Source organism: Danio rerio, chromosome 13, assembly GCF_052040795.2.
Source record: "Danio rerio strain M-AB ecotype USA chromosome 13, GRCz13ab, whole genome shotgun sequence".
NCBI classification, from domain to species: Eukaryota; Metazoa; Chordata; class Actinopteri; order Cypriniformes; family Danionidae; genus Danio; species Danio rerio.
The window spans coordinates 12,952,803-12,978,727 of NC_141033.1; the positions used below are offsets into that span (position 1 = coordinate 12,952,803).

Consider the following 25,925-nt stretch of genomic DNA (forward strand, 5'->3'; position numbering starts at 1 on the left):
TTACAGGAAAGCCTAAATGCTTTAAATGGCACCTAGGTTACCCCTTTTTCCAAATTTAATATAAGTCTTTTGTGTCTCCAGAATGTGTCTGTAAAGATTCTGCTCAAAACACACAACAGATTATTTATTATACCTTTTATAAGATTCTATTTTATTGCTCTAACCATCAGGTAGCATTTTTTGTGAGCTGTGCCTTTAAGGCTAGTCCTTCATGCTAGGGCTGCACGATTCTGGCAAAAATTAAAATCAATATCACGATTCTGTAAATGTAAAATAAAAGGTAATATGATTAGCCTATTATTATTGTTAATTCTCAAACACATGGTCAAACAACAATAATATTAGGCCTATGTGTAGGTATACCGTTGCTTAAAATGCTAAATTTTGTATTATGGTGGACTTGAACAGACTTTCAATATGTCCTTTTTGTTAATTCACAGTAAAATGATGACATCAGAATGTAACTATTCATAATTATAAAGTGGATTTATTATGGTTAAGACATGTGCTTGTCACCTGTCAACATTATTAGACCATTATATTTCTATTATATATAGGCTAGGGTTGTTATACTGACACAGCAAACATTTATTTTCGTGCACAACACTTTGTGTTCGATATGAAAGAAAAAAAACATCAACTGCTTGTAATCATAACTCTAAAATGCGATATGCTCATTTAAATGTGCGCACAGGTTTCACTTTCACTTCAGAGTGTGGCTCATGGCTGCTGTCACTGTGAGAAAAACACATACATGCAAATCAAACCTCCCGCACGGCTCTCAAGCGATTGCTCTGTGCAACAAACTGAACGTTATTTACAACTTCATTACCTGTTATTCACAGCATATGCAGGTTATGTTCACTGAAGTAGGCGTCATTTGCGTGCACGTGTGCACGTTCTCGGCAGTAAACAGTGATTTTGCGACCGTGAATACATCATTACATGAAGACAGATATGACATTTTGGGTGAATTATACCTTAAAAATACAGTATGTTACATTTTTAACGCCATTTAAAGGTGTCAGTGTTGCTGTGAAGACTTGTGGGGCCGCCTTTTCTTCTCTCCTGACCTTGAAAATATAATTGGCTGAATCGTAGGAAAAGCTGAATTAGGATCGTGTGTAGGGTCGAATCGAGATCGTGATCTATTTTCGATTAATCGTGCAGCCCTTCTTCACGCCCACTGTTTCCACGTGCCTGCCATCGTACCTTAATCTCCTCCCTCAGCTGCATCAAACAACAGATAGACATAAAGGAAGCTGATCTCACGTAGCGTTTGTGAAAATACTACAATAAGAACTTTACCAATGAATATTTGATGCATTTGTTGTGGAGTTGCAACGATGAGACACACACAGTGTCATGACAAAGTTCATGCACACGCACACACTGCAGACACACACAAACAGACAGTGCACATTTAGCTTTGCACTGTTTTTGCACACAAATGTGACAGGATACAGGTCAATATCCACTGCTTTAGGGATATCCATTATGTTAATGTACAAAATAAACCTGATTTAACGTCTTCAAAGCAGGATTGAAACGTCTTCTTTTATAATTGTTCTGACACGCGATGTTGCTTATAAAGTAAATACGCTGTTTTAAAACATTTTGTGGAAGTGGAATGTATTTAATGGGGACATCCCTATCACTAATTGTTTCGCTATCACTGGCCTTCATTACTACTACAAATGTTTAAAATATCAAGTGTTTTAAACGTGATTTTGTGTAATCAATGTAACATTATTTAATTTCAGCTTTAGGTGGGATTAATCACAATTAATTACAAAAACGTTTTATATTAATATAATTCTTATTTTATTAATATTCTTTAGATTATGCAAACAGTTACAAAAAACATTAATTAAAATGTTGGTTTTGTAAAGAAATTGTTGGTCTAAACAAAAATAATATTTTTTATTTGTCGATGAAACAAATTTCAAACATGCAAGCACAATAATTTATTATTAATAACAATAATTATAATTTATTTTTATAATAATATTTTTAAAAAACAACAATAGCAGAAAAAACTGTTATGAATATATATATAAATTTTATTTTATTTTTTATAAAAAATTAATAAAAAAAAAATACATATACACCACCCGAATAGGCAAGTCTAAAAAACTAAGGGCTCTATTTTGACGATCCAGGCACAAAGTGCAAAGCGCAGGGCGCAAAAGCATTAAGGGCATGTCAGTATCCACTTTTAAAGACAAAAAAAAATTCGCTTTGCGCTGTGGCGCATGGTCTAGCAGGGTTGAGCTTATTCTTTTAATGAGTTATAGGTTTGTTTTGAGGATAAACCAATCAGAGTCTCATCTCTCATTCTATTTAAGAGTCAGTTGCGTCGCACCATGGCACATTTACTATTTAAATGACGGCCTTTGTAAGTTTACAAACTGAGCACATCACTAGCGAGAAAACAGTTAAACAGACCATCTGCTACTCGAGAATGAGAGATGAGCCTCCTCATTCTTTACTTTCACTTTCACTCTCGTGGATAAGGAAAGGTGTTGTACGCACATCCATTAGCCTACATAATTAATTTTGTTTGTTAAGTGCAAAGATTTGTTGCAAAACTATTTCTAAATTTAGTTTTAATTTCCAGCAAATGAATAAATGAACAATAATAACGAAGTGTGGTCAAAAAACTGAGTTATATCCTAATACACAGCTTGTTTTTAATAAAACAAATATTAACATGGATATAATAAATAATACTGCTACTAATAATAACATAATTTACAAAATTGTCATGAATAGACTTAAAAAATCCCACCGAGATGAAGAAGGCATGGAGGCGGTGGTTTTTATATTTATGTAGGTTAAAAATAATAATTTTTGTAATATTTTAATCTTAAACTTTAATTATTTTTTATTTGTAAAGATGTTTGCGTATTACTGTACATCCTGTGTGTATTAAGCAATGTTTAAGCAAGGTGCACAACTAACGTGCTCTGCGCTGGAGTTTAGACCTCCTCTCTGCTGGTCTATTGAACATTCTATTTTAGTTCCGCAAAACAGCATTGCGCCATTACGCATCTCCTTTTTTAGATCAGAACAACTATGGGTGCACATACGAGCGCAAATACATTTGCTATTTAAACAGCGTGCTGCAAAACGTCAAAACGACTCTTGCGCCAAGCTGAAACTAGCAAACAACAAATGCGTCGCGCCTTGCCCCGCATTGCGCGGTGTATGATAGGGCCCCAAGTCTTCAGGGGTACTTTAAATTAATTTAGATTTACTACATGCCTAATATTATAAGGAGACTGAATTCTGTTACATGATCAGAATTGATCATTTAACTAATGTACATAGTAGGTCTGCATGATAATGGAAAAAACTGACATTGCGATATTTAGTTTTTTTTCTGCGATGTATGTTGCAATGATTTTATCAGATGGGAAGGATTCCTAATTTTATATTGATTGAAATCATTTGTAGCGGAGTGTATCTGCATACAATAGACGAAATAAAATCAATTAAAGCACAGATGAATGAAACAATGACATAAACCAGGCTTTATGGTTTTCAGTTAGAGTTTTACAGTGCTAAAGTATAAAAATGTAATAATCAAATGTAAAATATAAAAACTCTGCATAGTCTTTGCTATATTAAATAATTAGACCCAATTTATCTTTGTTAAAGCGGTAATCTTTATCATTTTTATGCCCAAATGGTTTTAACTCACTTAAAATCCTACAGTTGCAGGCCTGAAAAACAAATTTATATATAAAAAAGTTCATATTATTTGATTAGAGTTAAACTTTGCAACGACTCTACAAACAACGTGTTCTGAACTGTGTTTTCTGGTTAATTATAATCAGTGGTTCTCAACTGGTTTGGCCATGGGACCCACATTTTTACATGGTCATCAAGCCGTGACCCAAATTTTTAGGAACTATAATATAATTTTAGGAATTATAATTAATTTGTATTTATTTGTAAACTTACACAAGTAGTGACAGATAAATCATAAAAAAATCACCAAGACTTACAAATGAACAATATTTTATTGCTGTCATTTAACAAAATGTATCAAATTACAGAGTAAAAGCGACAAATACTGTAAACAGTGGTTAGGGTAAGGAACGGTTTAGTTAACATGAACTAAACAGTTAATAAAACTATTGCGCTACTTGACTTATTTTGTCGTACTTGCGCTTTGATTTATTTGTTGCTATAATTAATTAAAATTTCATATGTCATACGGAACAGTTGTCGTGCACGCATTTCAAAATAAAAGATAAAATAAGTTAAAAATGAAACTTTTGTTGTTTTTTTGACCACACACACTCTGCGACCCACTGAAAATGTTCCCGCGACCCACTTTTGGGTCGTCACCCACCAGTTGAGAAACACTGATTATAATCATAGCTGAACATTCCAGATCCTGTGATGTGACTATTGCACTTTCGCACATTGCGATTTATTTGCTGAAACGATATATTGTGCAGCCCTGTCATGTAGTCTTCATAATCATTACATAATTTGATTCAACCAAGTGTCAAAACCTTTTTCTTGTAGTTAATGCATTTGCTTACATTCTCTTGATTTGTTCCTGTTTTTATATATTTTACTATACATTTAACATTTGCTCACCTGTTTTGCAGTGTCAGAAATTGAGGAGTCCATGCTGTCCGCTTTGCGACCGCCAGAACTGGCTCCACCTGTGCCTCCTCCACCGCGAGTGTCCTCTGACCCCAGCTTACTGCCACCTGACCGTTTACATGTGGAGATGGAGCTGAGCCCAGGCTCCCACATCACCCTTTACGGCCCTCTGCTCAGAGCGCTGGTGTCCATCAAGGTACACACGCTCATTCTTTCACCTTTGGGTACAGGATTATCACACAGAGCAGATATTTCTAATCACTAAACCATGCAGAACATCTTTAGATGTATATTGATGCAGAATATGGGCAGTGTTGTGCAAAAAAATTATTTAAAAACACTAAACTTAAAGAAACAGAACAGGGCATCAGTTTACTGTCCATTTGTGTTGTGTTGAACCCAAAGTTCCTACTAGTCAAGAAATGTCTTAAATATATGCATAAATAATGGAATTTTTAAAAAGTTTACTTGCAGAAATTGACTTTTTTATTATAATTGTTTAAATAATGAAATATCAAGGACTTTTGTTAGTCAATTAACATTTTTGTTTAGTTTTTTCATGTTGTTGCACAAGTTTTGCCTTTTTAGTCAAAGAACAAAAGCATCTAACATTTTACAATAATAAATGACAGATGCCACTGGTACTTAAATAAAAAATAACTAAACAATACATGGATACAACATGCACAAACATAGTACTTAAATAAATGTAGTTCACATATTTTCAAAGTACGTGTGGCTTTCTTTTTTTTAAAGTCTCTAATAAAGTCTCTCTGTGATATGTAAACATATTTCCATCAACAAAACCATAAAATGGGTTTCTTATATTTATAAATGTGAAATTTTGTTGAATAAAGTAATTAAGGATCAGGATGCTTCCAAGCTGGAGCGCTTACTCTAGTCCCCTGGGCTCTGCAATGCTTGGGAATATTCCAAATTGAACCAAAACAAACGATTACGATTGGCAATGAAAATTTGGGAAATGCAACCAGCAGAAAATTTTAATTTAAAATAAAAAAATAAAGTAAAGAAAAACCTTACTATTTATTCCAGTGCCATTTTATTTCTTTCCTGCTTGTCAAATTTAGCCACTGTGCTCAATCTGTTAACTAAAGCAAATACTCCAGGATAATGTCAATTTCAAAAGCTTTAGCTACCAAATGACCACCTTAAATACTGGGTGTTAGACTCTTGTTTTTTATGTGTTTTCAAAAGTTGAATTATTCATTGTTACTCTAACAATAGGCATTAAATTAATAAAAATTTATAGAAGAAGCTAAAACTATTTTTATATTATGAAAAGCATAACAGTGTCCTGTTTTTCCGTTTATTATAGACTATAGAACTTCAGCTTTTTCACTTCTGTTGCAGACAGCATTATCAGAGTGTTAGTTATCTTAAATAATTCAACTCTACTGGTACATTTAGCTCATGAAGATGTAATATTATAAATATTCAACTTTAACCATGTGAACTACGTTAAAATGAATGAAGAGGACAAATAGCTAAATGACATAAGCCTTAAACACATCATTGACATTCATGAGTAAATGTTGACATTTTTACTTTTCCAGATTTTTATTAATATTCACAACATTCTGTGTCTATTTAGGAAGAAATAATACCCTTAAAGTAATGTTTTTCCTCACATAGGCACACAAATGCCAGTGTGTTCCCATTGTGTACATCAGAGACAGCACTGTTGAAACTGAACATTAAACAAAAGTTTAAATCTGGGTTACATTTAATCATTAAACTGTTTATCAGTCAATCTTTTCAATCATTTGTTGAAACAATGAAATATTGAAACTGAACATTGAACAAAAATTGCAATCTGGATTACATTTAATCATTGAATTGTTCGCTAATCATTCATCAATCAGTCAATCATTTCCAGTAAAAACATTTGAGAATCTTTGCTTTTTCAGTATCATTTGTGCACTAAATTAGACGCATCTTGCTTTATTAAGGTTAACGATTACTTGGTTGTTGGTCAAACTAAAATTGACACCATTAATTATGAGTCTTGGTGCCGGAAAACAATTATTGTGTGTATGTATGCAGGAAAACTATTTCGGAGAGGACGACATGTACACAGACTTTGAGGAGTCTCTGTCCAGCCCCGTGCTTAGCACCTGCTCTTCTTCATCCTGTTGGACTGGGGTTGGTCTGGAGGACAAAAGCTCTAAAGAGGCACCTCACCCTCTGACCCTGCGGCCCTGGGACATCACTGTATTCATTAATCTGCACAAAGTCCACGGCCGCCTTCCAACGGTTAGTATCGAGGACATCAGTGGTTCCATTTAAAAAGCCATATATATTAAGAGCAACTGACATCAAGAATAGTGAATATAACAATATATATAGCTGCAATAAGCTGCATCAAGCACACTAAATGTCAGAATTAGTAAATAAACCATTTGCAGATGATTTTAGAGGAAAAAAAATGTCATCAGAAAATCATAGAAATGATAACATGGTTAAGGTCTTTGTGATTTATGATTAATAAGTGGTGCTGTCACTAGTGTCAGTGTGGGGTAATATTAACGTATACACACTGTAGTTTAATCATTTAATTATTTAATCAATTGCCAAACAATTCATCACCTTGGAATAATGAGGTTCTATCTTCGTTCTGAATGGTTTTGAGATATTGAGCTTCAAAGTTTTTGCATTCCATAGCAAACAATATGTGTGTAACATTAGATTTTTTAAATAAAAAGTCTTAAAATGTAAACAACTTATGAAAAATATCCCATAATGTAAATAAGTTGTCATTTGATAAGAATATGTCAATACCTCAATTTTGACAAAAGTGTCAGATAGAACCTTATAATTCTAAGGTGAGGAATTGTAGTAATAGTTTCCTATCATGGAAACAAAGTAAATGCGATGCATCAACTTTATTCACAAATCCTCTCCTGTGGCCTCATGGAATTGTAAAGCATTTGTATGCACACTTCAGAATCTCACCAGAAGAAATGGGTCATCTAAGCTCTCTTTGCCTACTGAATGTGAATTAGGATATACAATTTTTTACATATTGGTCTGTCTAATATATAAAAGGGAAGTGTGCTCTTTCAAATGTAGTCACTGTCTTTCTAATTAAATCGGCTCACTTTTATTTGTTGAAAGAGTCACTCTGAAATGCACAAACGTTTTTCTTCATTTTTATTAATTGCCAGCAAAGCTAAAAACAGACAATATAGTGTCTACAATGTAACTCGCTATTACATTTTTCAGTTTGTGAACTTTTCATGGTCCCCCCTCTCTCACTCCAACTTCACTTCCTGTCCTCATACTGTCAAATCTTAATAAAGATAAAAAATATATATATATATATATATATATATATATATATATATATATATATATATATATATATATATATATATATATATATATATATATATATATATATATATATATTTAAAATTGAACTCATTCAGTGTTAACTTTGCGTTTAACTTTTCTACAATATACCTAGCATAATAGGCTATTATGCAAACATGCTTATATTTGGGAAAACGGCATTTGCTTAATTCTGACCATTGTTTACATGTCGCGCGATTCTCTTGTGGATGATTGTAATAAAGCCTCGTGAGCGTTGTCGCATTAAAAATAATGAGCTCAGACTGAGAAACTAAACATTGTGTTGGATTCATGCTGATTACTTTATCAAACAATGTTTGTTTTCAACATGCACTCGCTACATTTAAAATGAGACAATTCAAGCTTTCTATAGATATGTGTCTTAAGTGTTATTTAAGTTCTTTTCAACGTTATTAGGAAAAGATGCACAAAGAAACCACGTATGACGTATGACCCCTGAGGGTTGATATCACTCAACTGTATCATATAAAAAAATAATCCAAGATATATTTTGCTTCTATAACTAGAATTATAGCATAATTGTAATGGCATTATAGGGTGCATTTACTCCTATCTTGTTTTGTTTGATTGAATCAAAGTCAAGATTCTTTCCTAGTTAATGCAAGTCTTTTGGGCAGATATGAATACAGCAGTCTTAATAAAGAAACCGAGACCCAGGTTAAAGGATGTCTCAGTCCGCTTCCAAATGAACTCTGCTATGGTTTGTTTAAGGTGTGAATGCAGAAAGCAGGAACCTTTTGAGATTTTCAGGATTCTGTAGTTTGAGTTGTGCACCTGTGGCGTCTGCTGTTGAATGAACCACCACTGACAAACCCCAGTATTACTTCAACGCAAGTTTTATTTATTTATTCATTCGTTTTCTTTTCGGCTTAGTCCCTTTATTAATCTGGGGTCACCACAGTGGAATGAACCACCAACTTATCCAGCATATGTTTTACGCAGCGGATGCCCTTCCAGCAGCAACCCATCTCTGGGAAACATCCATACACACTCATACACTACAGACAATTTAGCCTACCCAATTTACCTGTATCGCATGTCTTTGGACTGTGGGGGAAACCAGAGCATCCGGAGGAAACCCACTCGAACACAGGGAGAACATGCAAACTCCACACAGAAACGCCAACTAACTCAGCCGAGGCTCGAACCAGCGACCTTTTTTGCTGTGAGGTGACAGCACTACCTACTGTGCCACTGCATCGCCCACAAGCTTTATTCATGGATAAAAGAAAAAGGAGTTGCGCTGTTTGGCATCTGTCAAGTCTACCATAATAACTGAAATGTGACCCTGGATTGTGAACCCAGTCATCCATCAATTCATTCATTCATTTTCCCTCAGCTTATACTCTATTTCAGTGGTCTCCACAGCAGAATGAACCGCCAACTATTGTGGCATGTGTTTTATGCAGCAGATGCCTATCCGGCCATAACCCAGTACTAGGAAACACCCACAGACACCCAATCACATAATCGTATACTAGGGCCAATTTCATTCATTCATTATCTTGTCGGCTTAGTCCCTTTATTAATCCGGGGTCGCCACAGCGGAATGAACAGCCAACTTATTCAGCAAGTTTTTACGCAACGGATGCCCTTCCAGCCGCAACCCATCTCTGGGAAACATCCACACACACACTCATACACTATGGACAATTTAGCCTACCCAATTCACCTGTACCGCATGTCTTTAGACTGTGGGGGAAACCAGAGCACCCTGGAGGAAACCCACGCGAAGGCAGGGAGAACATGCAAACTCCACACAGAAACGCCAACTGAGCCGAGGATTGAACCAGCGACCTTCTTGCTGTGAGGTGACAGCACTACCTACTGCGCCACTGCCTCGCCCCTAAGGCCAATTTAATTTATTCAATTCACCTATAGCGTATCTCATATGAACTTTGGGGGAACCCTGAGTACCCGGATGAAACCTACATCAACACTGGGAGAGCAAGCCAACTCCACACAGACATGCCTACTGGCCCAGCCAGGACTCGAACGAGCAACGATCTTGCTGTGGGGCAACAATGCTAACCACTGAGCCACCATGCCACCCATAAACTCAGTCATTAGTGTATTTTTTTTGTTATTGGGATTGATACATCGCATTAAAGCTAAACAAATGGCTTTCTTTTGATGTAAACTTTATTGGACAACCAATTTTTGAAAGGAAACTGGAGCGTGCACGCGTTTAAAACAGTCGCGCGCATCATCTCAGCTGTTAGCTGGAATGATCTTCCTCTTATTCAGTTGTCACCTGCTTTCTATTGCTTGTGCGAACACAAGTATTTTTGTCAGTCGTGTTGCTTCTCAATTCTAAGATTGCCTTTGCATGCATATTGTACCATCCTTATTATCAAACCCTGCTTTTAAGAATTATTATCCAGAAAAATTATTTTTAACCGGCCAAAGTGGCTAGTGGGGATGTCTGTCTTACCCGCCACTGCTGAAATCTACCTGCATTTGGAGTGTTGGTGGGTGTTAATGTCAAGCCTTGTGTATAATACACACTTCATGACCACGTTACTCTCTGTTTGTCTCTACATTTGAAATAATACCTTTTTGTAAGCAAAAGATGCAATATGTGAACAATAAGGGTTTGTCAATAGTGTTTTTTTATACAGTACAGCTGATAGGTAAACACCATACAACTTAGCACGGGACCACAAGCATTTTTGTCCAATGAACAGCTGAATTTAGCTTGCGTGCAGTTTTGTTTACAATGTTTGGTTCACTTGCAACAAGGGCAGTGTGAAAGCTGCCTCCAAAAATGTCCACGTTGTGTTTTGAACTAACAGTCTTTCCTGGTGTGAATACACACGATACAGTCTCTGGAAACGTTTTTGTTTAACTGTGTGGCCCCTGGACTGCAGCTCCACACAAGAAGTTTGGCCAGAGATGAAATGGCCATGCCCAACTGAGCCTGGTTTCTCTTAAGGTTTTTTTCCTTCACTTTCATCAATTGGTGAAGTTTGTTCCTCGCCACTGTCGCCGCTGGCTTGCTGCGCATCAATGAATCTGCTCTTCAGTGTTTGGGCTTTCAGCAGTGAAAATTAAACCACATTGAACTCACCTAAACTGAACTTCAGTTGTGAAAACTGAACTGACAGTTTCAATTTGCTAGAACTGAATTGAATTTAATTATTTGTGTGACATTTAAAAAAAAATGTCATAATAGTGCATTGTTAAAACTCCAATTACAATCTTAGCATAGTAACGTCTCATAGAATCACGATATTTCCTTCGGGATCCATAAATCTTGTCTCCCTCTGCAGCACTGTAGCAGCGACGGTCCAGAAGGTCCTACAGGCTTCATGGAGCGTCTGTGCTTCGAGATGAAGAAAGGTTACAAGGAGACCATGCTACAGCTTGTCCTCTCGCCTGTACATGTGTTTGTCAGCGATAACTATCAGGTGGAAGTGACCTCATTCATATTCATTGATTTCAGTTGCTGCTATTTTTGCTAATATTCCCCCCCTGTATGTGTGTGTGTGTTTTTAGCGGCCTCCGATTGATGCCGTGTTGCGTGACGGGCATCTGAGCCTCTCGGGTTTGCAGATGAGAGCTCATGCCATGTTCTCGGCGGAGGGTTTGCCGGCGGGCAGCGACACCCTGGAGTACGCGTGGCTCATTGACGTTCAGGCTGGAGCTCTTACGGGAAGAGTCAGTGTGCCGCAGGTGACTCATTCATTTGTTTACTAGAAATGTGTGACGTCTGGAAAGAATCATTTATGGGAATATTTGTGGCGTGATGAAGTCGCACGAAGATTCAAGCCAAATCCATTGTTGAATTCAAATGAATGAACATGTTTCTTTGTACTTATCATACAAGGTTAGGAGGCTTGTGGGTTGGACAGAAGAAAAAAGTAAGAATGCGAAGGTTGAATTTTTGATAGAGCCCTTGTGTGAAATTTATACTGTAGTGCTGCCCACTGAGCTTCTTTTTATAACGTGAATTGTATTGGAAGGTACTGTAAACACCAATTGAAATGGTTGTTTGTATACGCAGAGGAGCATGTCAGAGTTTGTCGCAGGTAATCAGAAGAATGCTGCACACAAATTGTTTGTGAAATCTGTTAAAACTCCCAGAGCTGTTTAAGTGTCAAATTATGCATTCTTTGTTAGTAGGCTTTGGTTTGGGTTGGCAAGGCCGCGTGATTGTAAATCTTTTAAAACAAAAATGAAAAATTGGAACGGAGCATATTTCTGACATTGAACACAGCACAAAAACAATAATGAATCAAAATTCATGCTGTTTTGATTTCTTTTTCTTCAAATATGTTTATTGATTTTTTTCCTTTTCCCCCATCAACTAGGCTATGCAATGCAGCCCAGAGAACAGCACACATCTACACCCTTCTTATACATGTATATACATACACACACACACATATATATATATATATATATATATATATATATATATATATATATATATATATATATATATATATATATATATTCAAATTACAAAAATAAATAAGTAAATAAAAATAGTGATAAATAAAAAAGTGAATTGAAACAGAGAAAAATACATGACAAAATAACAGAAACAATATATATATACACACACACACACAGTTGAAGTAAGAATTATTAGCTCCCGTTTATTTTTTCCTCAATTTATGTTTTACGAAGAGAATATTTTTTCAGCACATTTCTAAACATAAAAGTTTTAATAACTGATTTATTTTATCTTTGCCATGATGACAGTAAATAATATTTGACTAGATAATGTTTAAGACACTTACAGCTTAAAGTGACATTTATAGGCCTAACTAAGTTAATTAGGTTAACTAGGCAGGTTAGGATAAATAGGCAAGTCATTGTATAATGATGGTTTGTTCTGTAGACTATGGAAACAAAATATAGCTTAAAGGGGCTAATAATTTTGACCTTTAAAATGGTTTTAAAAAAAAAAACTGCTTTTATTCATGCCATAGTAAAACAAATAAGACTTTCTGCAGAAGAAAAAATATTATCAGAAATACTGTGAAAATTTCTTTGCTCTGTTAAACATCATTTGGGAAATATAAAAAATAATAATAATAATTCAAAGGGGGCTAATAATTTTGATTTCAGCAGTTTGTGCCACAATTGTTTTTCTCTAATAATTGTGTAACTTTATTAATAAAATTGCAATATTAACAATAATTTATATTTATTAGCATAATAGAGGGATTTCTGAACCATTATGTGACTAAACTGGCAGGTAATGACTGCTGAATTTCAGCTTTGCCATCATAAAATTGCATTATATTTTAGAATAAATTAAAACAGAAACCATTGATTTAAGTTTTTCTTCTGAATTTATTTTAGTAAATGACATTTATTTTCTTTAATTTTTTTATTGGAATATTTTAAGAAGCCATAAAACCACATATTTAAGTAGATTTGTTTATTCTGAATTTATTTCCGTATAAATATGAAAAATATTAGAATTTTTATTGTAGTGTTGTAAGTAGGGTTGCTCCGGTAAATATTCATAGCGCTTCACTTTTTCCACATTTTTTATGTTAAAGCCTTTTCAAAAATTGATTAACTTAATTTATTACCTCAAAGTTCTACACACAATACCCCATAATGACAAAATATTCTTATGAAATTGTTGCAAATTTATTAAAAATAAAAAACCTAAAAAATCACATGTACATAAGTATTCACAGCTTTTGCCGTGAAGCTCTAAATTGAGCACAGGTACATTCTGTTTCCACTGATCATTCTTGAGATGTTTCAGCAGCTTAACTGGAGTTCACCTGTGGTAAACTTAGTTGATTTGAAAAGGCATACACCTGTCTATATAAGGTCTCAGAGTTGACAGTGCATGCCAAAGTACAAACCAAGCATGAAGGCAAAGGAATTGTCTGTAGACCTCTGAAACAGGATTGTCTCGAGGCACAAGGCTGGGGAAGGATACAGAAACATTTTTGCTGCTCTCAAAGTTCCAATGAGCACAGTGGCCTCCATCATCCTTAAGTAGATGTTTGGAACCACCAGGAGCCTCATGTACAAAGACTTGCATTGAATTGTCAATAAAACATTGCATACGGACAAAGCTGTAATTGTGAGTACGCAGTAAAAAATTCAGATGTATGAAATACTGCATATGCGGAATCCCACGCATATTCTCTTTGTACATCTGAATTAACGTGAAACTGAGCGCACGTACATGAGCGCAAAACCTCTCCTTGCCTCCTCCCCTGTATAAATATGGTAATGACTCTACTTTAGCAGAACCAAACGAAAAAGCAATGGCAAAAGCAAGCAAAAAGAGAAATTTTACAGAATGTGAATTGGAGATGCTCCTATCACAGGTTGACCGGAGAAAAACTGTGCTATTTGCAAGTTTGTCTTCCAGAATTAATTAAAAAAAAAAAAAGTGAGAGAGTTTAGCTGACGCGGTGGGTCTGAGCATTGCACTGTGAACGAATTAAAAAAGGAATGGTCTGATGTAAAGGTGCAGGTTAAGAGGAGAACAGTGGCACACCATCAAAGTGTGGTCAGACGGAAGCCTCTCCCCATCTGGAATTTGCCAAAAGGCATCTGAAGGACCCTAAGAACATAAGAAACAAAATTCTCAGGTCTGATGAGACTAAAATTTAACTCTTTGGAGTGAATGCCAGGCGTTACGTGTGGAGAAAACCAGGCACCGCTCATCACCATTCTAATACCATCCCTACAGTGAAGCATGGTGGTGGCAGCAACATGCTGTGGGAATGTTTTTCAGCAGCAGGAACTGGAAGACTATTCAGGATAGAGGGAAGGACGAATGCAGCAATGTCCAGAGACCAGACTGGGGCGACAGTTCTTCTTCCAGCAGAACAATGACCCAGAACACAGCGCCAAAATATCAATGGAGTGGCCTCAGCTAGAGCCCAGACCTAAATCCTATTGAACATCTCTGGAGAGATCTGAAAATGATTAATATATAAATAAATTTCCAAAAATATTTTTCACATTGTCATTATGGGGTATTGTGTGTAGAATTTTGAGGAAATAAATTAATGTAATTCCTTTTGGAATAAAGCTGTAACATAGAAAATGTGGAAAAAGTGAAGCGTTATGAATACTTTCGGATGCACTGAGTGAAGAAATCTCCACTTAAGTAGGCCTGTTATACCAAGACTGAAAATGCGCTTCATGCAATTGCAAAGTTATATAAAGATTGAAGCATCAGAATCAGTACTCTGTATCGGCTGAGTACCATGACAAGAAATCGGTTCTCTGTATCAGCTGTAAAAAATTCTGATCAGAGCATCCCTAGTTGTAATGAATACAACATTTGATAATGGTAACAAAATGCATTTTATTAATATGAAATTAATATAATAAGAATTGATAGAACACATTTATCTATAAATATAATCTTAACAAATTGGGAAAGTTTTGCATGTTTTCATTCTTGAAAAAGCTACTGACTGATAGAGAGATTAAAGAGTAGAATGAACGCTTGTGGAACTCTTCTGTCAGCATCAGCCACTGCTTGTTTGTTTGTGTTGGAGCAGATCTGATCTGGCTGTGTTTGTGTTTCAGTGTGCGTCTCTTCTGGAGTGGGGCGAGAGCTTTGTGTTTCATGTAATGTCCCGAGAGTTTCAGCTCGAGCAGCCAAAACCATCTGTCACCTGCCAACATGGAGTTGATCGTAGAATCTGTGATGCCAAGGTACAGAAGTGCACATATGCACACGCACACACACAACCGTGCTGTCATATTTGCATCAATTTCAAAGTGACTGCATAACTGAGAGAATGCATATGTGTGCGTGTGTGTGTGCGTGGGTGTGTGGGTGTGTGTGTGTGTGTGTGTGTGTGTGTGTGTGTGTGTGTGTGTGTGTGTGTGTGTGTGAGTAGCATGCAGGTCTGCCAGGTCACTGTCGCACATCAGAGGATCTGAAGTACACCATGACTCGACTGACAGTTGATGGAGCACATATTTTCGTTGTTGAACACGGCTGTGCTGCCAATATTAAGGTTAGTTACTGAAGACACAAATATTAATTATATGCACACACTTCCAGTCAAAAAAAGACCTGTTTTTAAAAGACTTCTCTAATGCTCACCAAGGCTGCATTAATTTAATCAAAAATACAAAAAAAAATTTATTATTGTAAATTATTATTGCAGTTTTAAAGTACTGTTTTCTGTCTTATTATACACTGCTCAAAAAAATAAAGGGAACACTTAAACAACACTGTGTAACTATACGTTCACATCAAAAGCGGCGAGAGCGTCCAAGGTCACTCTGGCCACCCTGGCGACAATACTGTCTGCCTTCAGCTCCAACGGCGAGAGCGTCAAAACTCGCTACATTGATCTCGTATTTAAAGGAGCAGTTGCAGCATGTCAGTTACATTCCTGCATAAAACATGTTTCTAGCGTGGAATTGTTGCGCACTTCTTATCAAATTCATTTAACAATGGAAAATCAAGTTGCGTGTGGTGTGGCTTTGCTCTATTTATCCAATATATGTCCATATGTCTGAAATATCCTGATGCAGCAATACTGTTTTGTACTGTCACGTCGCGTGAGATTCCCTCTTTTTTAAGATAAATTTATATAACATTAATGAACATAAGTAACTCGCCAGTAACTTATTTATTGCATGTTCCTGTAAGAAAACATTGTAAATAATTGGAAATCCGGCGACCGCAATCATCAAACCCTTGGGAACAACTGTGGTCGGAAGCAAAGTTCACAGGTCTGTGTTCTCTGAACTCCGATTAAGCGGTGGACGTCTTCATTCTGATTGCTTGCCGCCGAACCGCGTCATAGCTCATTACCATAAAGTTGACTTGATTTCAACTCAACTCTACTCGACGCCCACGCCGGAAAAGACGCGCTGTGCTGCTCCTCGCCGCTTATCGCCGCCGGCTCTCAGTCAAAATGAATGACTTCCAGCTACTTTGACGCTCTCGCCGCTTTCGGTGTGAACGTACAGTAACTCCAAGTCAATCACACTTCTGTGAAATTACATTGCCCACTTAAGGCTCATTTATACTTCTGTGTCAAGCATACGTGTATGCTCAAACACAGCCTACATGTGGTCGCATAGCCCTTGCCTTGGTCGTCAACGACACTGACGCGCACCTCTCAAATAACGTCGCAACGACACGTAGCGCAAGCTCTGAGATTGGTTGTCTTGGTAGTGCTTATGAATGTGAGCGGAGGCACACAGACCAGGCAGGGTATCCACATGGTTTTAAAATGTAATAAATTTTCGACCTTAAAAAGTCCTAAATCTACCAATATATTGTGTTGTAGGTCTTAAATCTTTTTAAACAGGTTTTAATTTTCCTTTGATCATGTATAGCTATCCAATCTGATCATCAAAATTCAATCATACATGAATGTATGCTAATGCTGTGTTCACACCAGACGCAGAACGCGCAGATAAATCGCACTATTTGCGCATAAATAGCACACTCTAGCATACATTTGAGTTTACTTGCTTCATTCGCGCGTCAAACCCCGATTTATTCGCCCGTCAAATCCACTTCATTCGCGCGTCAAAATCACTTCAGAACAAATGTGGATTCGTGTGATGGGCAGGGCTTCTGTCTGTCCCGTGACTCTAGCTTCATAGCTAAAGGGCTAACAAGGATTTTATGAAGAATATAATAGTGTTTATGTGCTTTATGAAGGCTGATAAACAGGGTTGATATGTTTATGGCCGTGTCTGAGTCCACTACATCCTTTCAGATGTGCATCCAGCTCTGTGAGCTCATAAACTCCTCCAGAAACTTAAACTGGCTGACGGAGGCTTTCAGCTGTGCTTCTAACTGAGCCCAACCCAGTTTGATGAACGGCTGGAGGAATTCCCCTGGGACACCCACAACAGTCGATACGTCACAATCACGCTCCCACAAGAGCAAGCTTCTGATTGGTTAACGCGGCGCGAATGTCCGTTGAAGTTCAGATTGATTCGCGCGAAACGTGTGTTAAGCACATCAAACGCGCAAAATGCTAAATTCGCGCCGTGCCATTTGCGTTTTTCGCGCCATTCACACCGTGCAATTCGCGTCATTCGTGCCATGCTATTCGCGCGTATCGTGCCTCTATTTGCGCGTTTGCATTGACTTAACATATAAATCACTTGCGCTTGACGCGCGTTCCGCGTCTGGTGTGAACGTAGCATTACAATCACCAACAATCCTAATCTCAAAAAAAAATTTTAATAGCTTTTTTAGCTCTATTTACAATAATGTTTTTATTACTTTCCTTACAGTAACATTTGATTGAAAGTTCTCAATTTATTTACTTCTGAAGATACAGAGCTGACTCATATTTTTATTATTAAATTTATTATTATTATTGTATCATTTAATGTATTCAATTCTATTCATTTTGTGATAGGGCAAGTGAAAATCTTTTCCAAGTGAAATATTCAAACAAATCCTTAAAATTTAGCCTTGTATGAGTATAACATTTCTTAAAAAGTCTTAAATTAAACTTGGTAAAACCTGCAGAAACCCTGCCGATAGAGCGAGTGTTTACAAGTATTAAGTCACGTGAAGAAGGTCTAGATGGAAAGTTTTGTTTTTGTTTACCTTATGATTAAAGTTGTTTTACGTCCACCGGTTCCCACCTCAAAATGAGCAAGGTTTAGCTTCCTCTACATTAGGTAGCATTCAGGAAAACAACAAAACACCAACAAAGAAATTTGACTCAGAGGAACATAAAAACCTCACTGCCCGCTAGCGTTTGTAATGTGTTATTGTAAAGCAACACAAACTGCTCGCAAAAGTATAAATGCATAGCAACGCGCACTGCTTGCGCTGTGGGTCACGCCGATCACTTGACGCAAAAGTATAAACCAGGCTTTAGGAAGCAACACTGATGGACAATCAATTTCACATGCTGAATAGTCAACAGGTGGAAATTATTGATAATTAGCAAGACACCCCCAATAAAGGAGTGGTTCTGCAGGTGGTGACCACAGACCACTTCTCAGTTCCTGTGCTTTCTGGCTGATGTTTTGATCATTTTTTGAATGCTGGCTGTCGTTTCACTCTAGTGGTAGCATGAGACAAAGCCTGGTTTATACTTCTGCGTCGAGTGATTGGCGTGATCCACAATGACAAGACCCAGAGCAATCCAAACAGCACGCAGAAGTATAAATGCACAGCAACACGCAAGGCATGTGCAAGGCTCTGCAATAACACTTCCGAAACACTAGCTGCCAGTAGGTTTTTATATTCCTCTATATCAAGTTTCTTCGCTGGTGTTTTTGGTGTTTTGGTGTTTTGGTGTTTTTTCTGAACGCTACCATAATGTAAAAGTAGCTAAAAACTCGCCCATTTTGAGGCTGGAACCGGCGGACGTGCAACAACTTTAATCATAAGGTAAACACAAACAACAGTTTCCATCTGGACCACCTTCACGAGACTCCACACTTGTAAACACTCGCTCCATCGGGCGTGTACGGCTTTCGGTTATGCCAACACTGATCAGCGATACCAAGCCGACCAGTCACAGAGCTTGCACTACGCGTCGTTACAACATGTGATTAAATTTTTTGAGAGGTGCGTGTCAGCAATGACATCAGCCACAGCGAGGGCTATGCGTCCAATGAGGGTGTGTCGTAAAAAAAAATCAGCTTAGATTCTACAACCCACATACAGTAAGTGGCTCAAGTAGTGCAACTCATCCAGGACAGCACTCAGTATGGGGCTGTGGCAAGAAGGTTTGCTACGGTATGTCTGTCAGCGTAGTGTCAAAAGCATGGAAGCGCTACCAGGAGAAAGGCCAGTACATCGAAGAAGCCATAGGAGGGTACACACCAGAAGCGCCGCCACGCAGCGCCATGCATTTTAGAATTCTAAACATAGGTTTCTATCAGGATACACACACCAGCTCCGCAAGTCGGCGTCAGTCGGCGGAGCCCAGCCATGGCTCAGGACGCAGTTCATTTTTCAGCCGCGTCACAGAGCGCCATCTGATTAGTTTCATGTTAAATATCATTCGAATATGAGCGTCTGGTGTGTGATACTTTAAACTGTCATGTGTGTGCAGTGTCGCGGCGCCAAGCGGCGCTTCTGGTGTGCGACCTGCTTAACAGCCCAGCAGTAGGACGGCTCCCTCTGCTTTTGTGCAAGGAGTAACAGGATGAGCATTGCCAGAGCCCTGTAAAGTGACCTCCAGCAGGGGAAAAATGTACATATGTCTCCTCAAATGGTCAGAAACAGACTCCATGAGGGTGGTATGAGGGCCCGACATTCACAGGTATAAAGAACACCAAGATTGGCAAATTTGCCTGTGGCGCCCTCTTCACAGATGAAAGCAGGTTCACGCAGAGCACATGTGAAAAAGTCTGGATTTGGCTTCGAAAACATTCTGCTACCTGCAACATTCTCCAGCATGGTTGGCATTTCTCGGGAGTGCCGCACAGCCCTTTATGTGCTCCCCAGAGGTAGCCTGACTGCCACTTGGTAGTGAGATGAGATCCTCAGACCCCTTGTGAGACCGTATGTCGGTAAAGTTGGCCCTGCGTTCCTCCTATTGAAAGACGATGCTAGATCACATGTGGCTGGAGTGTGTCAGCAGTTCCTGCAAGACGAAGGCATTGTTGCTATGGACTGGCCCACCCGTTCTCCAGAACTGAATCCAATTGAGCACATCTGGCACATCATGTCTCGCTCCATCCACCAACGCCACGTTGCACCACAGACTGTCCAGGAGTAGACGGATTTTTTAGTCCAGTTCTAGGCGGAGATCCCCCAAGAGACCACATGCCACCTTAACAGGATCATGGCCAGTCATTGCAGGGATTTCATACAGTCTTATGGAGGCCACACACACTACTTATCCTCATTTTGACTTGGTTTAAGGACATTACATCAAAGTTGGATCAGCCTGTTATGTGTTTTTCCAATTTAATTTTGAGTGTGACTTCAAATCCAGACCTCCATGGGTTAATCAATTTGATTTCCATTAATAATTTTTTTCTGATTTTGTTGTCAGCACATTCAACTATGTAAAAAACATAATTACAATATTTCATTCATACAGCTCTAGGATGTTTATGTATTATTTAAATATTTAATAATATTTTCTTGGTGACTAGCTGAACTAAAATGATTTATAATGCATATTTATAATTTATTATTTAGAATTATTTAATATCTAAGTGCATTTTTTGTATTTCTATTAACATTTGCTTTGTATCAATTAACAAAAATGTTAGTTTTAGGATTTTAGTTTGAGTTATTTAATAGGATGACCCTTCTGACCAGAAGTGTGTGTGTGTGTGTGTTTGTCCATCAGACTGGAGCGTTGCGGGTGGCCACATGTAATCTGCACACAGCTGCTGTTGGCGAAGGCATCAGTGCCGTTCTGCAGGATGTAGTGATCGCTCAGTTCATTGAACAACAGGAAGTGGCGAGGCTTGGCCTGCCTCCACCACTCCTCCGGCGCTCTCATTGGCTGGAAGCCGGTTCGGTGACCTTTAACCTCATCACGGCTGATGTGGCATTGGCTGCTGACCATTCAGCCAAATATGAGGTTCAGAGGCAATTCCTGGAGCTTCATGACATGAAAACAAAGAGGTTTTTCTATTTTTATTTTATTTTATTGTCTTTTAAGGTTAAAAGAAAGATTGTCCACCAAAAACGTCCCCCCCTCAGGCTCTCTAATTCTCTAGTTTTTTCTAATGTAAAACATTAAAGAAGATTTTTAGCTGAAACTCTGATCATTGATGATTTTTTTTTACATTTTTTAAGAAGCAAGTCAGTTGCTACAGGCACTCAGAAAACATAGACAGGCAGGTCATTTCTGTCATCCTGAAGATACATCGAGGTCTTAATAAGTGAAATAATCAGTCTGTGCGACAAAGTTATTTTAAAAATTATTATCCATAACAAAAACATAGGTGGTAAGACGGTATGATTATTTAAATAGGTAGTTATTCCAGGAAATCATTAAAACAGGGTTACAATAAATAAACTTGAAAGGGTCATGAAACCCCTTTGTTTCAGCAGGGTGTTTTCACACCTCTACTTTGGAAAAAGTCAGGAAAGTGGGCGTGTCCAGCTCTGTTTAGGGGTGTGTGTCAGAGGAGCAAAAGAGGGAGGGTCTGTAAAAAATTTGCATAAAAATGGGAGTGTCGATTTGGGCACGTGCTGATTTTCAGAGTCAAAACACACACACACGCACACACACAGGGGAGAAAGTGTTTACATGGACATCAGTAATCAAATTATTTGACAAATTATTTAATAGTGGACTTTAACTCCAGTTTGGCTCTTTCATTCAGGGAATTCATTCATGCCCCTCGTGACAAACGAGATATTTGATTCGAGGAACTGCTCTAAGCGTGTATTTTTTATGCAATGTTTGTTACCGCACGGAGAATGAGAGAAAAAAACCTCCACATTTCCCAGAAACTTAGATGCACTCGGCAGGTAGCATCAGAAAGCCATGTGAGTTATTCCTGTCATAAAATGTGGTGAAAATCCTACACAACTGTAATTTTGATTGTGTTGCTAACATGTTTACACAGTGTAATAGTTAGTTTGATACGAACTAACTTTGCCATCTGAATAAACAAAAAGCACTGGCCGCTCACTTACCAAATCTGTATTAATAGGAGTTGAGCAGAAAATCCGGATCTCAACATTTCCAGATGAGAAAAGCTCTCGAGTGAACAATGTTCCTTAGACACGTATTGTTGTCGAGTGTCGCGTGCACTGTAATCCACACGTGAGTCCAGCTGCGCTGTCATAGAGAGAAAATGAAAACAAAACCATCCTTGCAACAAATTATTAAAGCAACACTGCACGCTTGTTTTGACAGCACAACGTGGCGTCTCTATGCCGTCTGAACGCTGTAACATTAATGAATATTAATGAAGTTGCAAAATAGAGCGCGCTGATTGGTTTGAACCAAGCCTTACTCATGCATTAATGCAGCACAATCAGACACGTAATAAGGCACTCTAAGGTACAGACTTCCAGTCTACACGCTGGAATAAACGCTAAGATCTCATGGCTTTGACGCAGCTTCAAAAATTTGTTTCAAACAGGAAGTACGAATTTGCTCAAAATAATGCCAAAACAACCAATTTTCACTTTTTAGTAAAATATATGTGTCCTAATAGTGTTTGTAGCAGCGTGGGACACATATACTACTGTTAACAGCTCAAAAAGTGTGTTTTGGTGTTTCGTGACCCTTAAAAAACTTGAAAAATGAAATGGCTAACGTTACAATGTTATGCAGTATAGAGACAGTAAGGATGCAAAATATAGAATTTTTGCTGATAACATCAAACTCATTTTGGCTGAGCTCATTAAGATATTTTTTCTGTTTGTGTGTTCTTAAAAAGTGTTAATTTGCAGGTTCATTTAATTTTACGAGAGAATTTTTTTTATTATGCTATACTACGGTACCATTTGTGTTAAATTTTCAGGTTAATTTAATTCAGTTTAAGATAATATTTTATTATGCTGTACTAAGATAATATTTCATTATGATAATGATAATATAAGATAATTATTTCCTTTACTTTTGTTCCTGTAAAACATCAGCACCTAAATGCATTTCTTATGGGCCAGGTGCTAGGACCCAGTGGGAGGCTGCTTGGGAGCAATATTGTAAAGAACAGGATTATTAGAGCAGATACTGAATTAAGTATGATTGGTGTCAACAAGTCATAATTTTTCACGTACAGTTGAAGTCGGAATTATTAGCCCCCCTTTTCCAAATGATGTTTGACAGAGCAAGGAAATTTTCACAGTATGTCTGGAAATATTTTTTCTTCTGGAGAAAGTCTTATTTCTTTTATTTTGGTTAGAATAAAAGCAGTTTTTAATTTTTTAAAAAACATTTTAAGGTCAAAATTATTAGCCCCTTTAAGCTATATTTTTTTTGATAATCTACAGAACAAACCATCGTTATACAATAACTTGCCTTATTACCCTAATCTGCCTAGTTAACCTAATTAACCTAGTTAAGCCTTTAATTGTCACTTTAAGCTGTATAGAAGTGTCTTGAAAAATATCAAGTAAAATATTATTTATCGTCATCATGGCAAAGATAAAGTTGTTAGAAATTACTTATTAAAACTGTTATGTTTAGAAATGTGCTAAAAAAAAAAATCTGCTCTCCGCTAAACAGAAATTGGAGGAAAAAATAAACGGGAAGCTAATAATTCAGGGGGCCTAATAATTCTGACTTGAACTGGATATATCAACCAAGACTGAGCATTTTATGACATGACTTTGTTATTTTGTATATTTTTTTCTTTCATTTTACTAGTCTAAGGTTTAAAGTTCTCCATGTAAATGAATTGTGTTAATGGATGTGCGTTAGGACCTGGGGGTAGGCTGTTAGTCGGCAGAGGTTCTAGGGCTACTCAAGTGACTATATAACTTGCTGAGGGATATTGTACACAGAATTATTCTGTACTCACGTTTGCAAAAACAGGTTATAGTTCACCTCAGATTACTGACCTGATTTTACTTCAAGGTTTCAAGTCAGAGTTTCATCTTGCTCAGTCTGGTGCACACTTCATTTGAGATTCACATCCACTTAGTGTATTTACATGTCATAGTATATATGGAATAAAAAAATTATCATGGTTGATGATTTATTTAATGGTAATCTTATATACTTTCTTACCACCCAGTCCTTCCATAACAAGGACTGGGTGGTAAGTCCTTCTGTTTCTTGATCTTTTTTTTTTAATCATAAAGATCATGGTTTGAGCTTTATAACTATTCTCTAATGTTATAGTGCCAACACACCTATTTGCTAAATGTATTTATGTGTGTTTTAGACTTTGGTTCCTTTGGCCTGAGGAGAAATACAAGCGAAGTCGGAACCGCTGTGGCTGTCTTGGTGGCTGTCGTTTTTTTGGGGGCACCATCGGTGGCCTGGACTTCTTCCGATTGGAGGAAATCACACCCTCGTCAAGCTCAGCCTTCTCCGGTATCAGCGCAGAGTGTGATATGTCCTATGGCCAGTCATTATTACATCCCGGAGAATGGATCGTCACCAAGGAAACTCCTAAAATCCCAGATGGTATGTTTGCTTTTAATGGACTAAATCATGATGCCTATTGCTTGTTGTGTGCATTGTAGTAACTGATAGTTATATATGCAGCTAAAGGGATTGCTGTGCGAAGAGACACGTGTTCTCCTGCACCAGTGGTGGACTTGGAGAGACGTGTCCAGCAGCACCTCAGTCTCCACGTCCCTCAGCGCTCTCACAGCTCTGCCTCTTCCTCCGAGGAAAACTCTTCCTCCAGCGCCGCGCTGCCTCTGCTGGCTGGAGAACGAGAGAGTCCTTCACCCTCTACTGAGTGAGTCAGACAGATGTGCTTTGCTCCTTCTATCTACATAGGTATTTAGAAGCAGTGTAACGGTATACTGGAATCATGGTTTGGTACAACATGAATAATAGCAAATGCCCAGTGTACATTTTTCTGTTAATTTTGAACTGGCAGAATTGTTTTGTCACAATCATTTACAGAACTGAAGAGCCTCTTGTGATGCAAAAGTACAAAATAAACAATAATAATGAAAAATCAAACTTTATAATTACTAAACTGTATTAAAGGGCCATGAAACCCCTTGTTTCAGCTGGGTGTTTTATTTATTTATTTATTTATTTTTAATTTTTAAACAGGAAAAGATTAAAAGATAATCGGGCCTGACTCAGCATGAATGCTGTTTTTCAGCAGGTTCCTGCTCTGCAGAACATAAAAACAGACAAACATCTCATCCATCAACACAGTACAAACAATCACCAAACATTTAAGATAAAGAAAAAAAGCAGGCTACTATCTCAGTGGCTACAGCGATAGTTGACCATCAGATGACGAGCATGGGATTTCTTAAAAAGTCTCAGTGTTGGTATTGTTTTGAGATGTTGTGGGATCTCATTCCAGACTCTTGTGAATACATAAAAGAAAGA

The 25,925-nt window shown here is 37.5% G+C and overlaps 1 protein-coding gene across 51 annotated transcripts in view; it reads left to right on the forward strand.

Moving 5' to 3' along the window:
- Positions 1-25,925, forward strand: part of bltp1 (bridge-like lipid transfer protein family member 1) — a 202,041-nt gene that overhangs the window by 51,976 nt on the left and 124,140 nt on the right. For all 51 annotated transcript variants that reach the window (XM_087278190.1, XM_087278191.1, XM_087278195.1 and 48 more), the window contains exons 19-27: positions 4,629-4,822; positions 6,691-6,900; positions 11,292-11,429; positions 11,518-11,694; positions 15,550-15,678; positions 15,867-15,986; positions 21,279-21,559; positions 24,787-25,031; positions 25,113-25,311. In XM_087278190.1, coding sequence (XP_087134316.1) covers positions 4,629-4,822; positions 6,691-6,900; positions 11,292-11,429; positions 11,518-11,694; positions 15,550-15,678; positions 15,867-15,986; positions 21,279-21,559; positions 24,787-25,031; positions 25,113-25,311 — 1,693 coding nt within the window. The remainder of the gene's footprint in view (positions 1-4,628; positions 4,823-6,690; positions 6,901-11,291; positions 11,430-11,517; positions 11,695-15,549; positions 15,679-15,866; positions 15,987-21,278; positions 21,560-24,786; positions 25,032-25,112; positions 25,312-25,925) is intronic.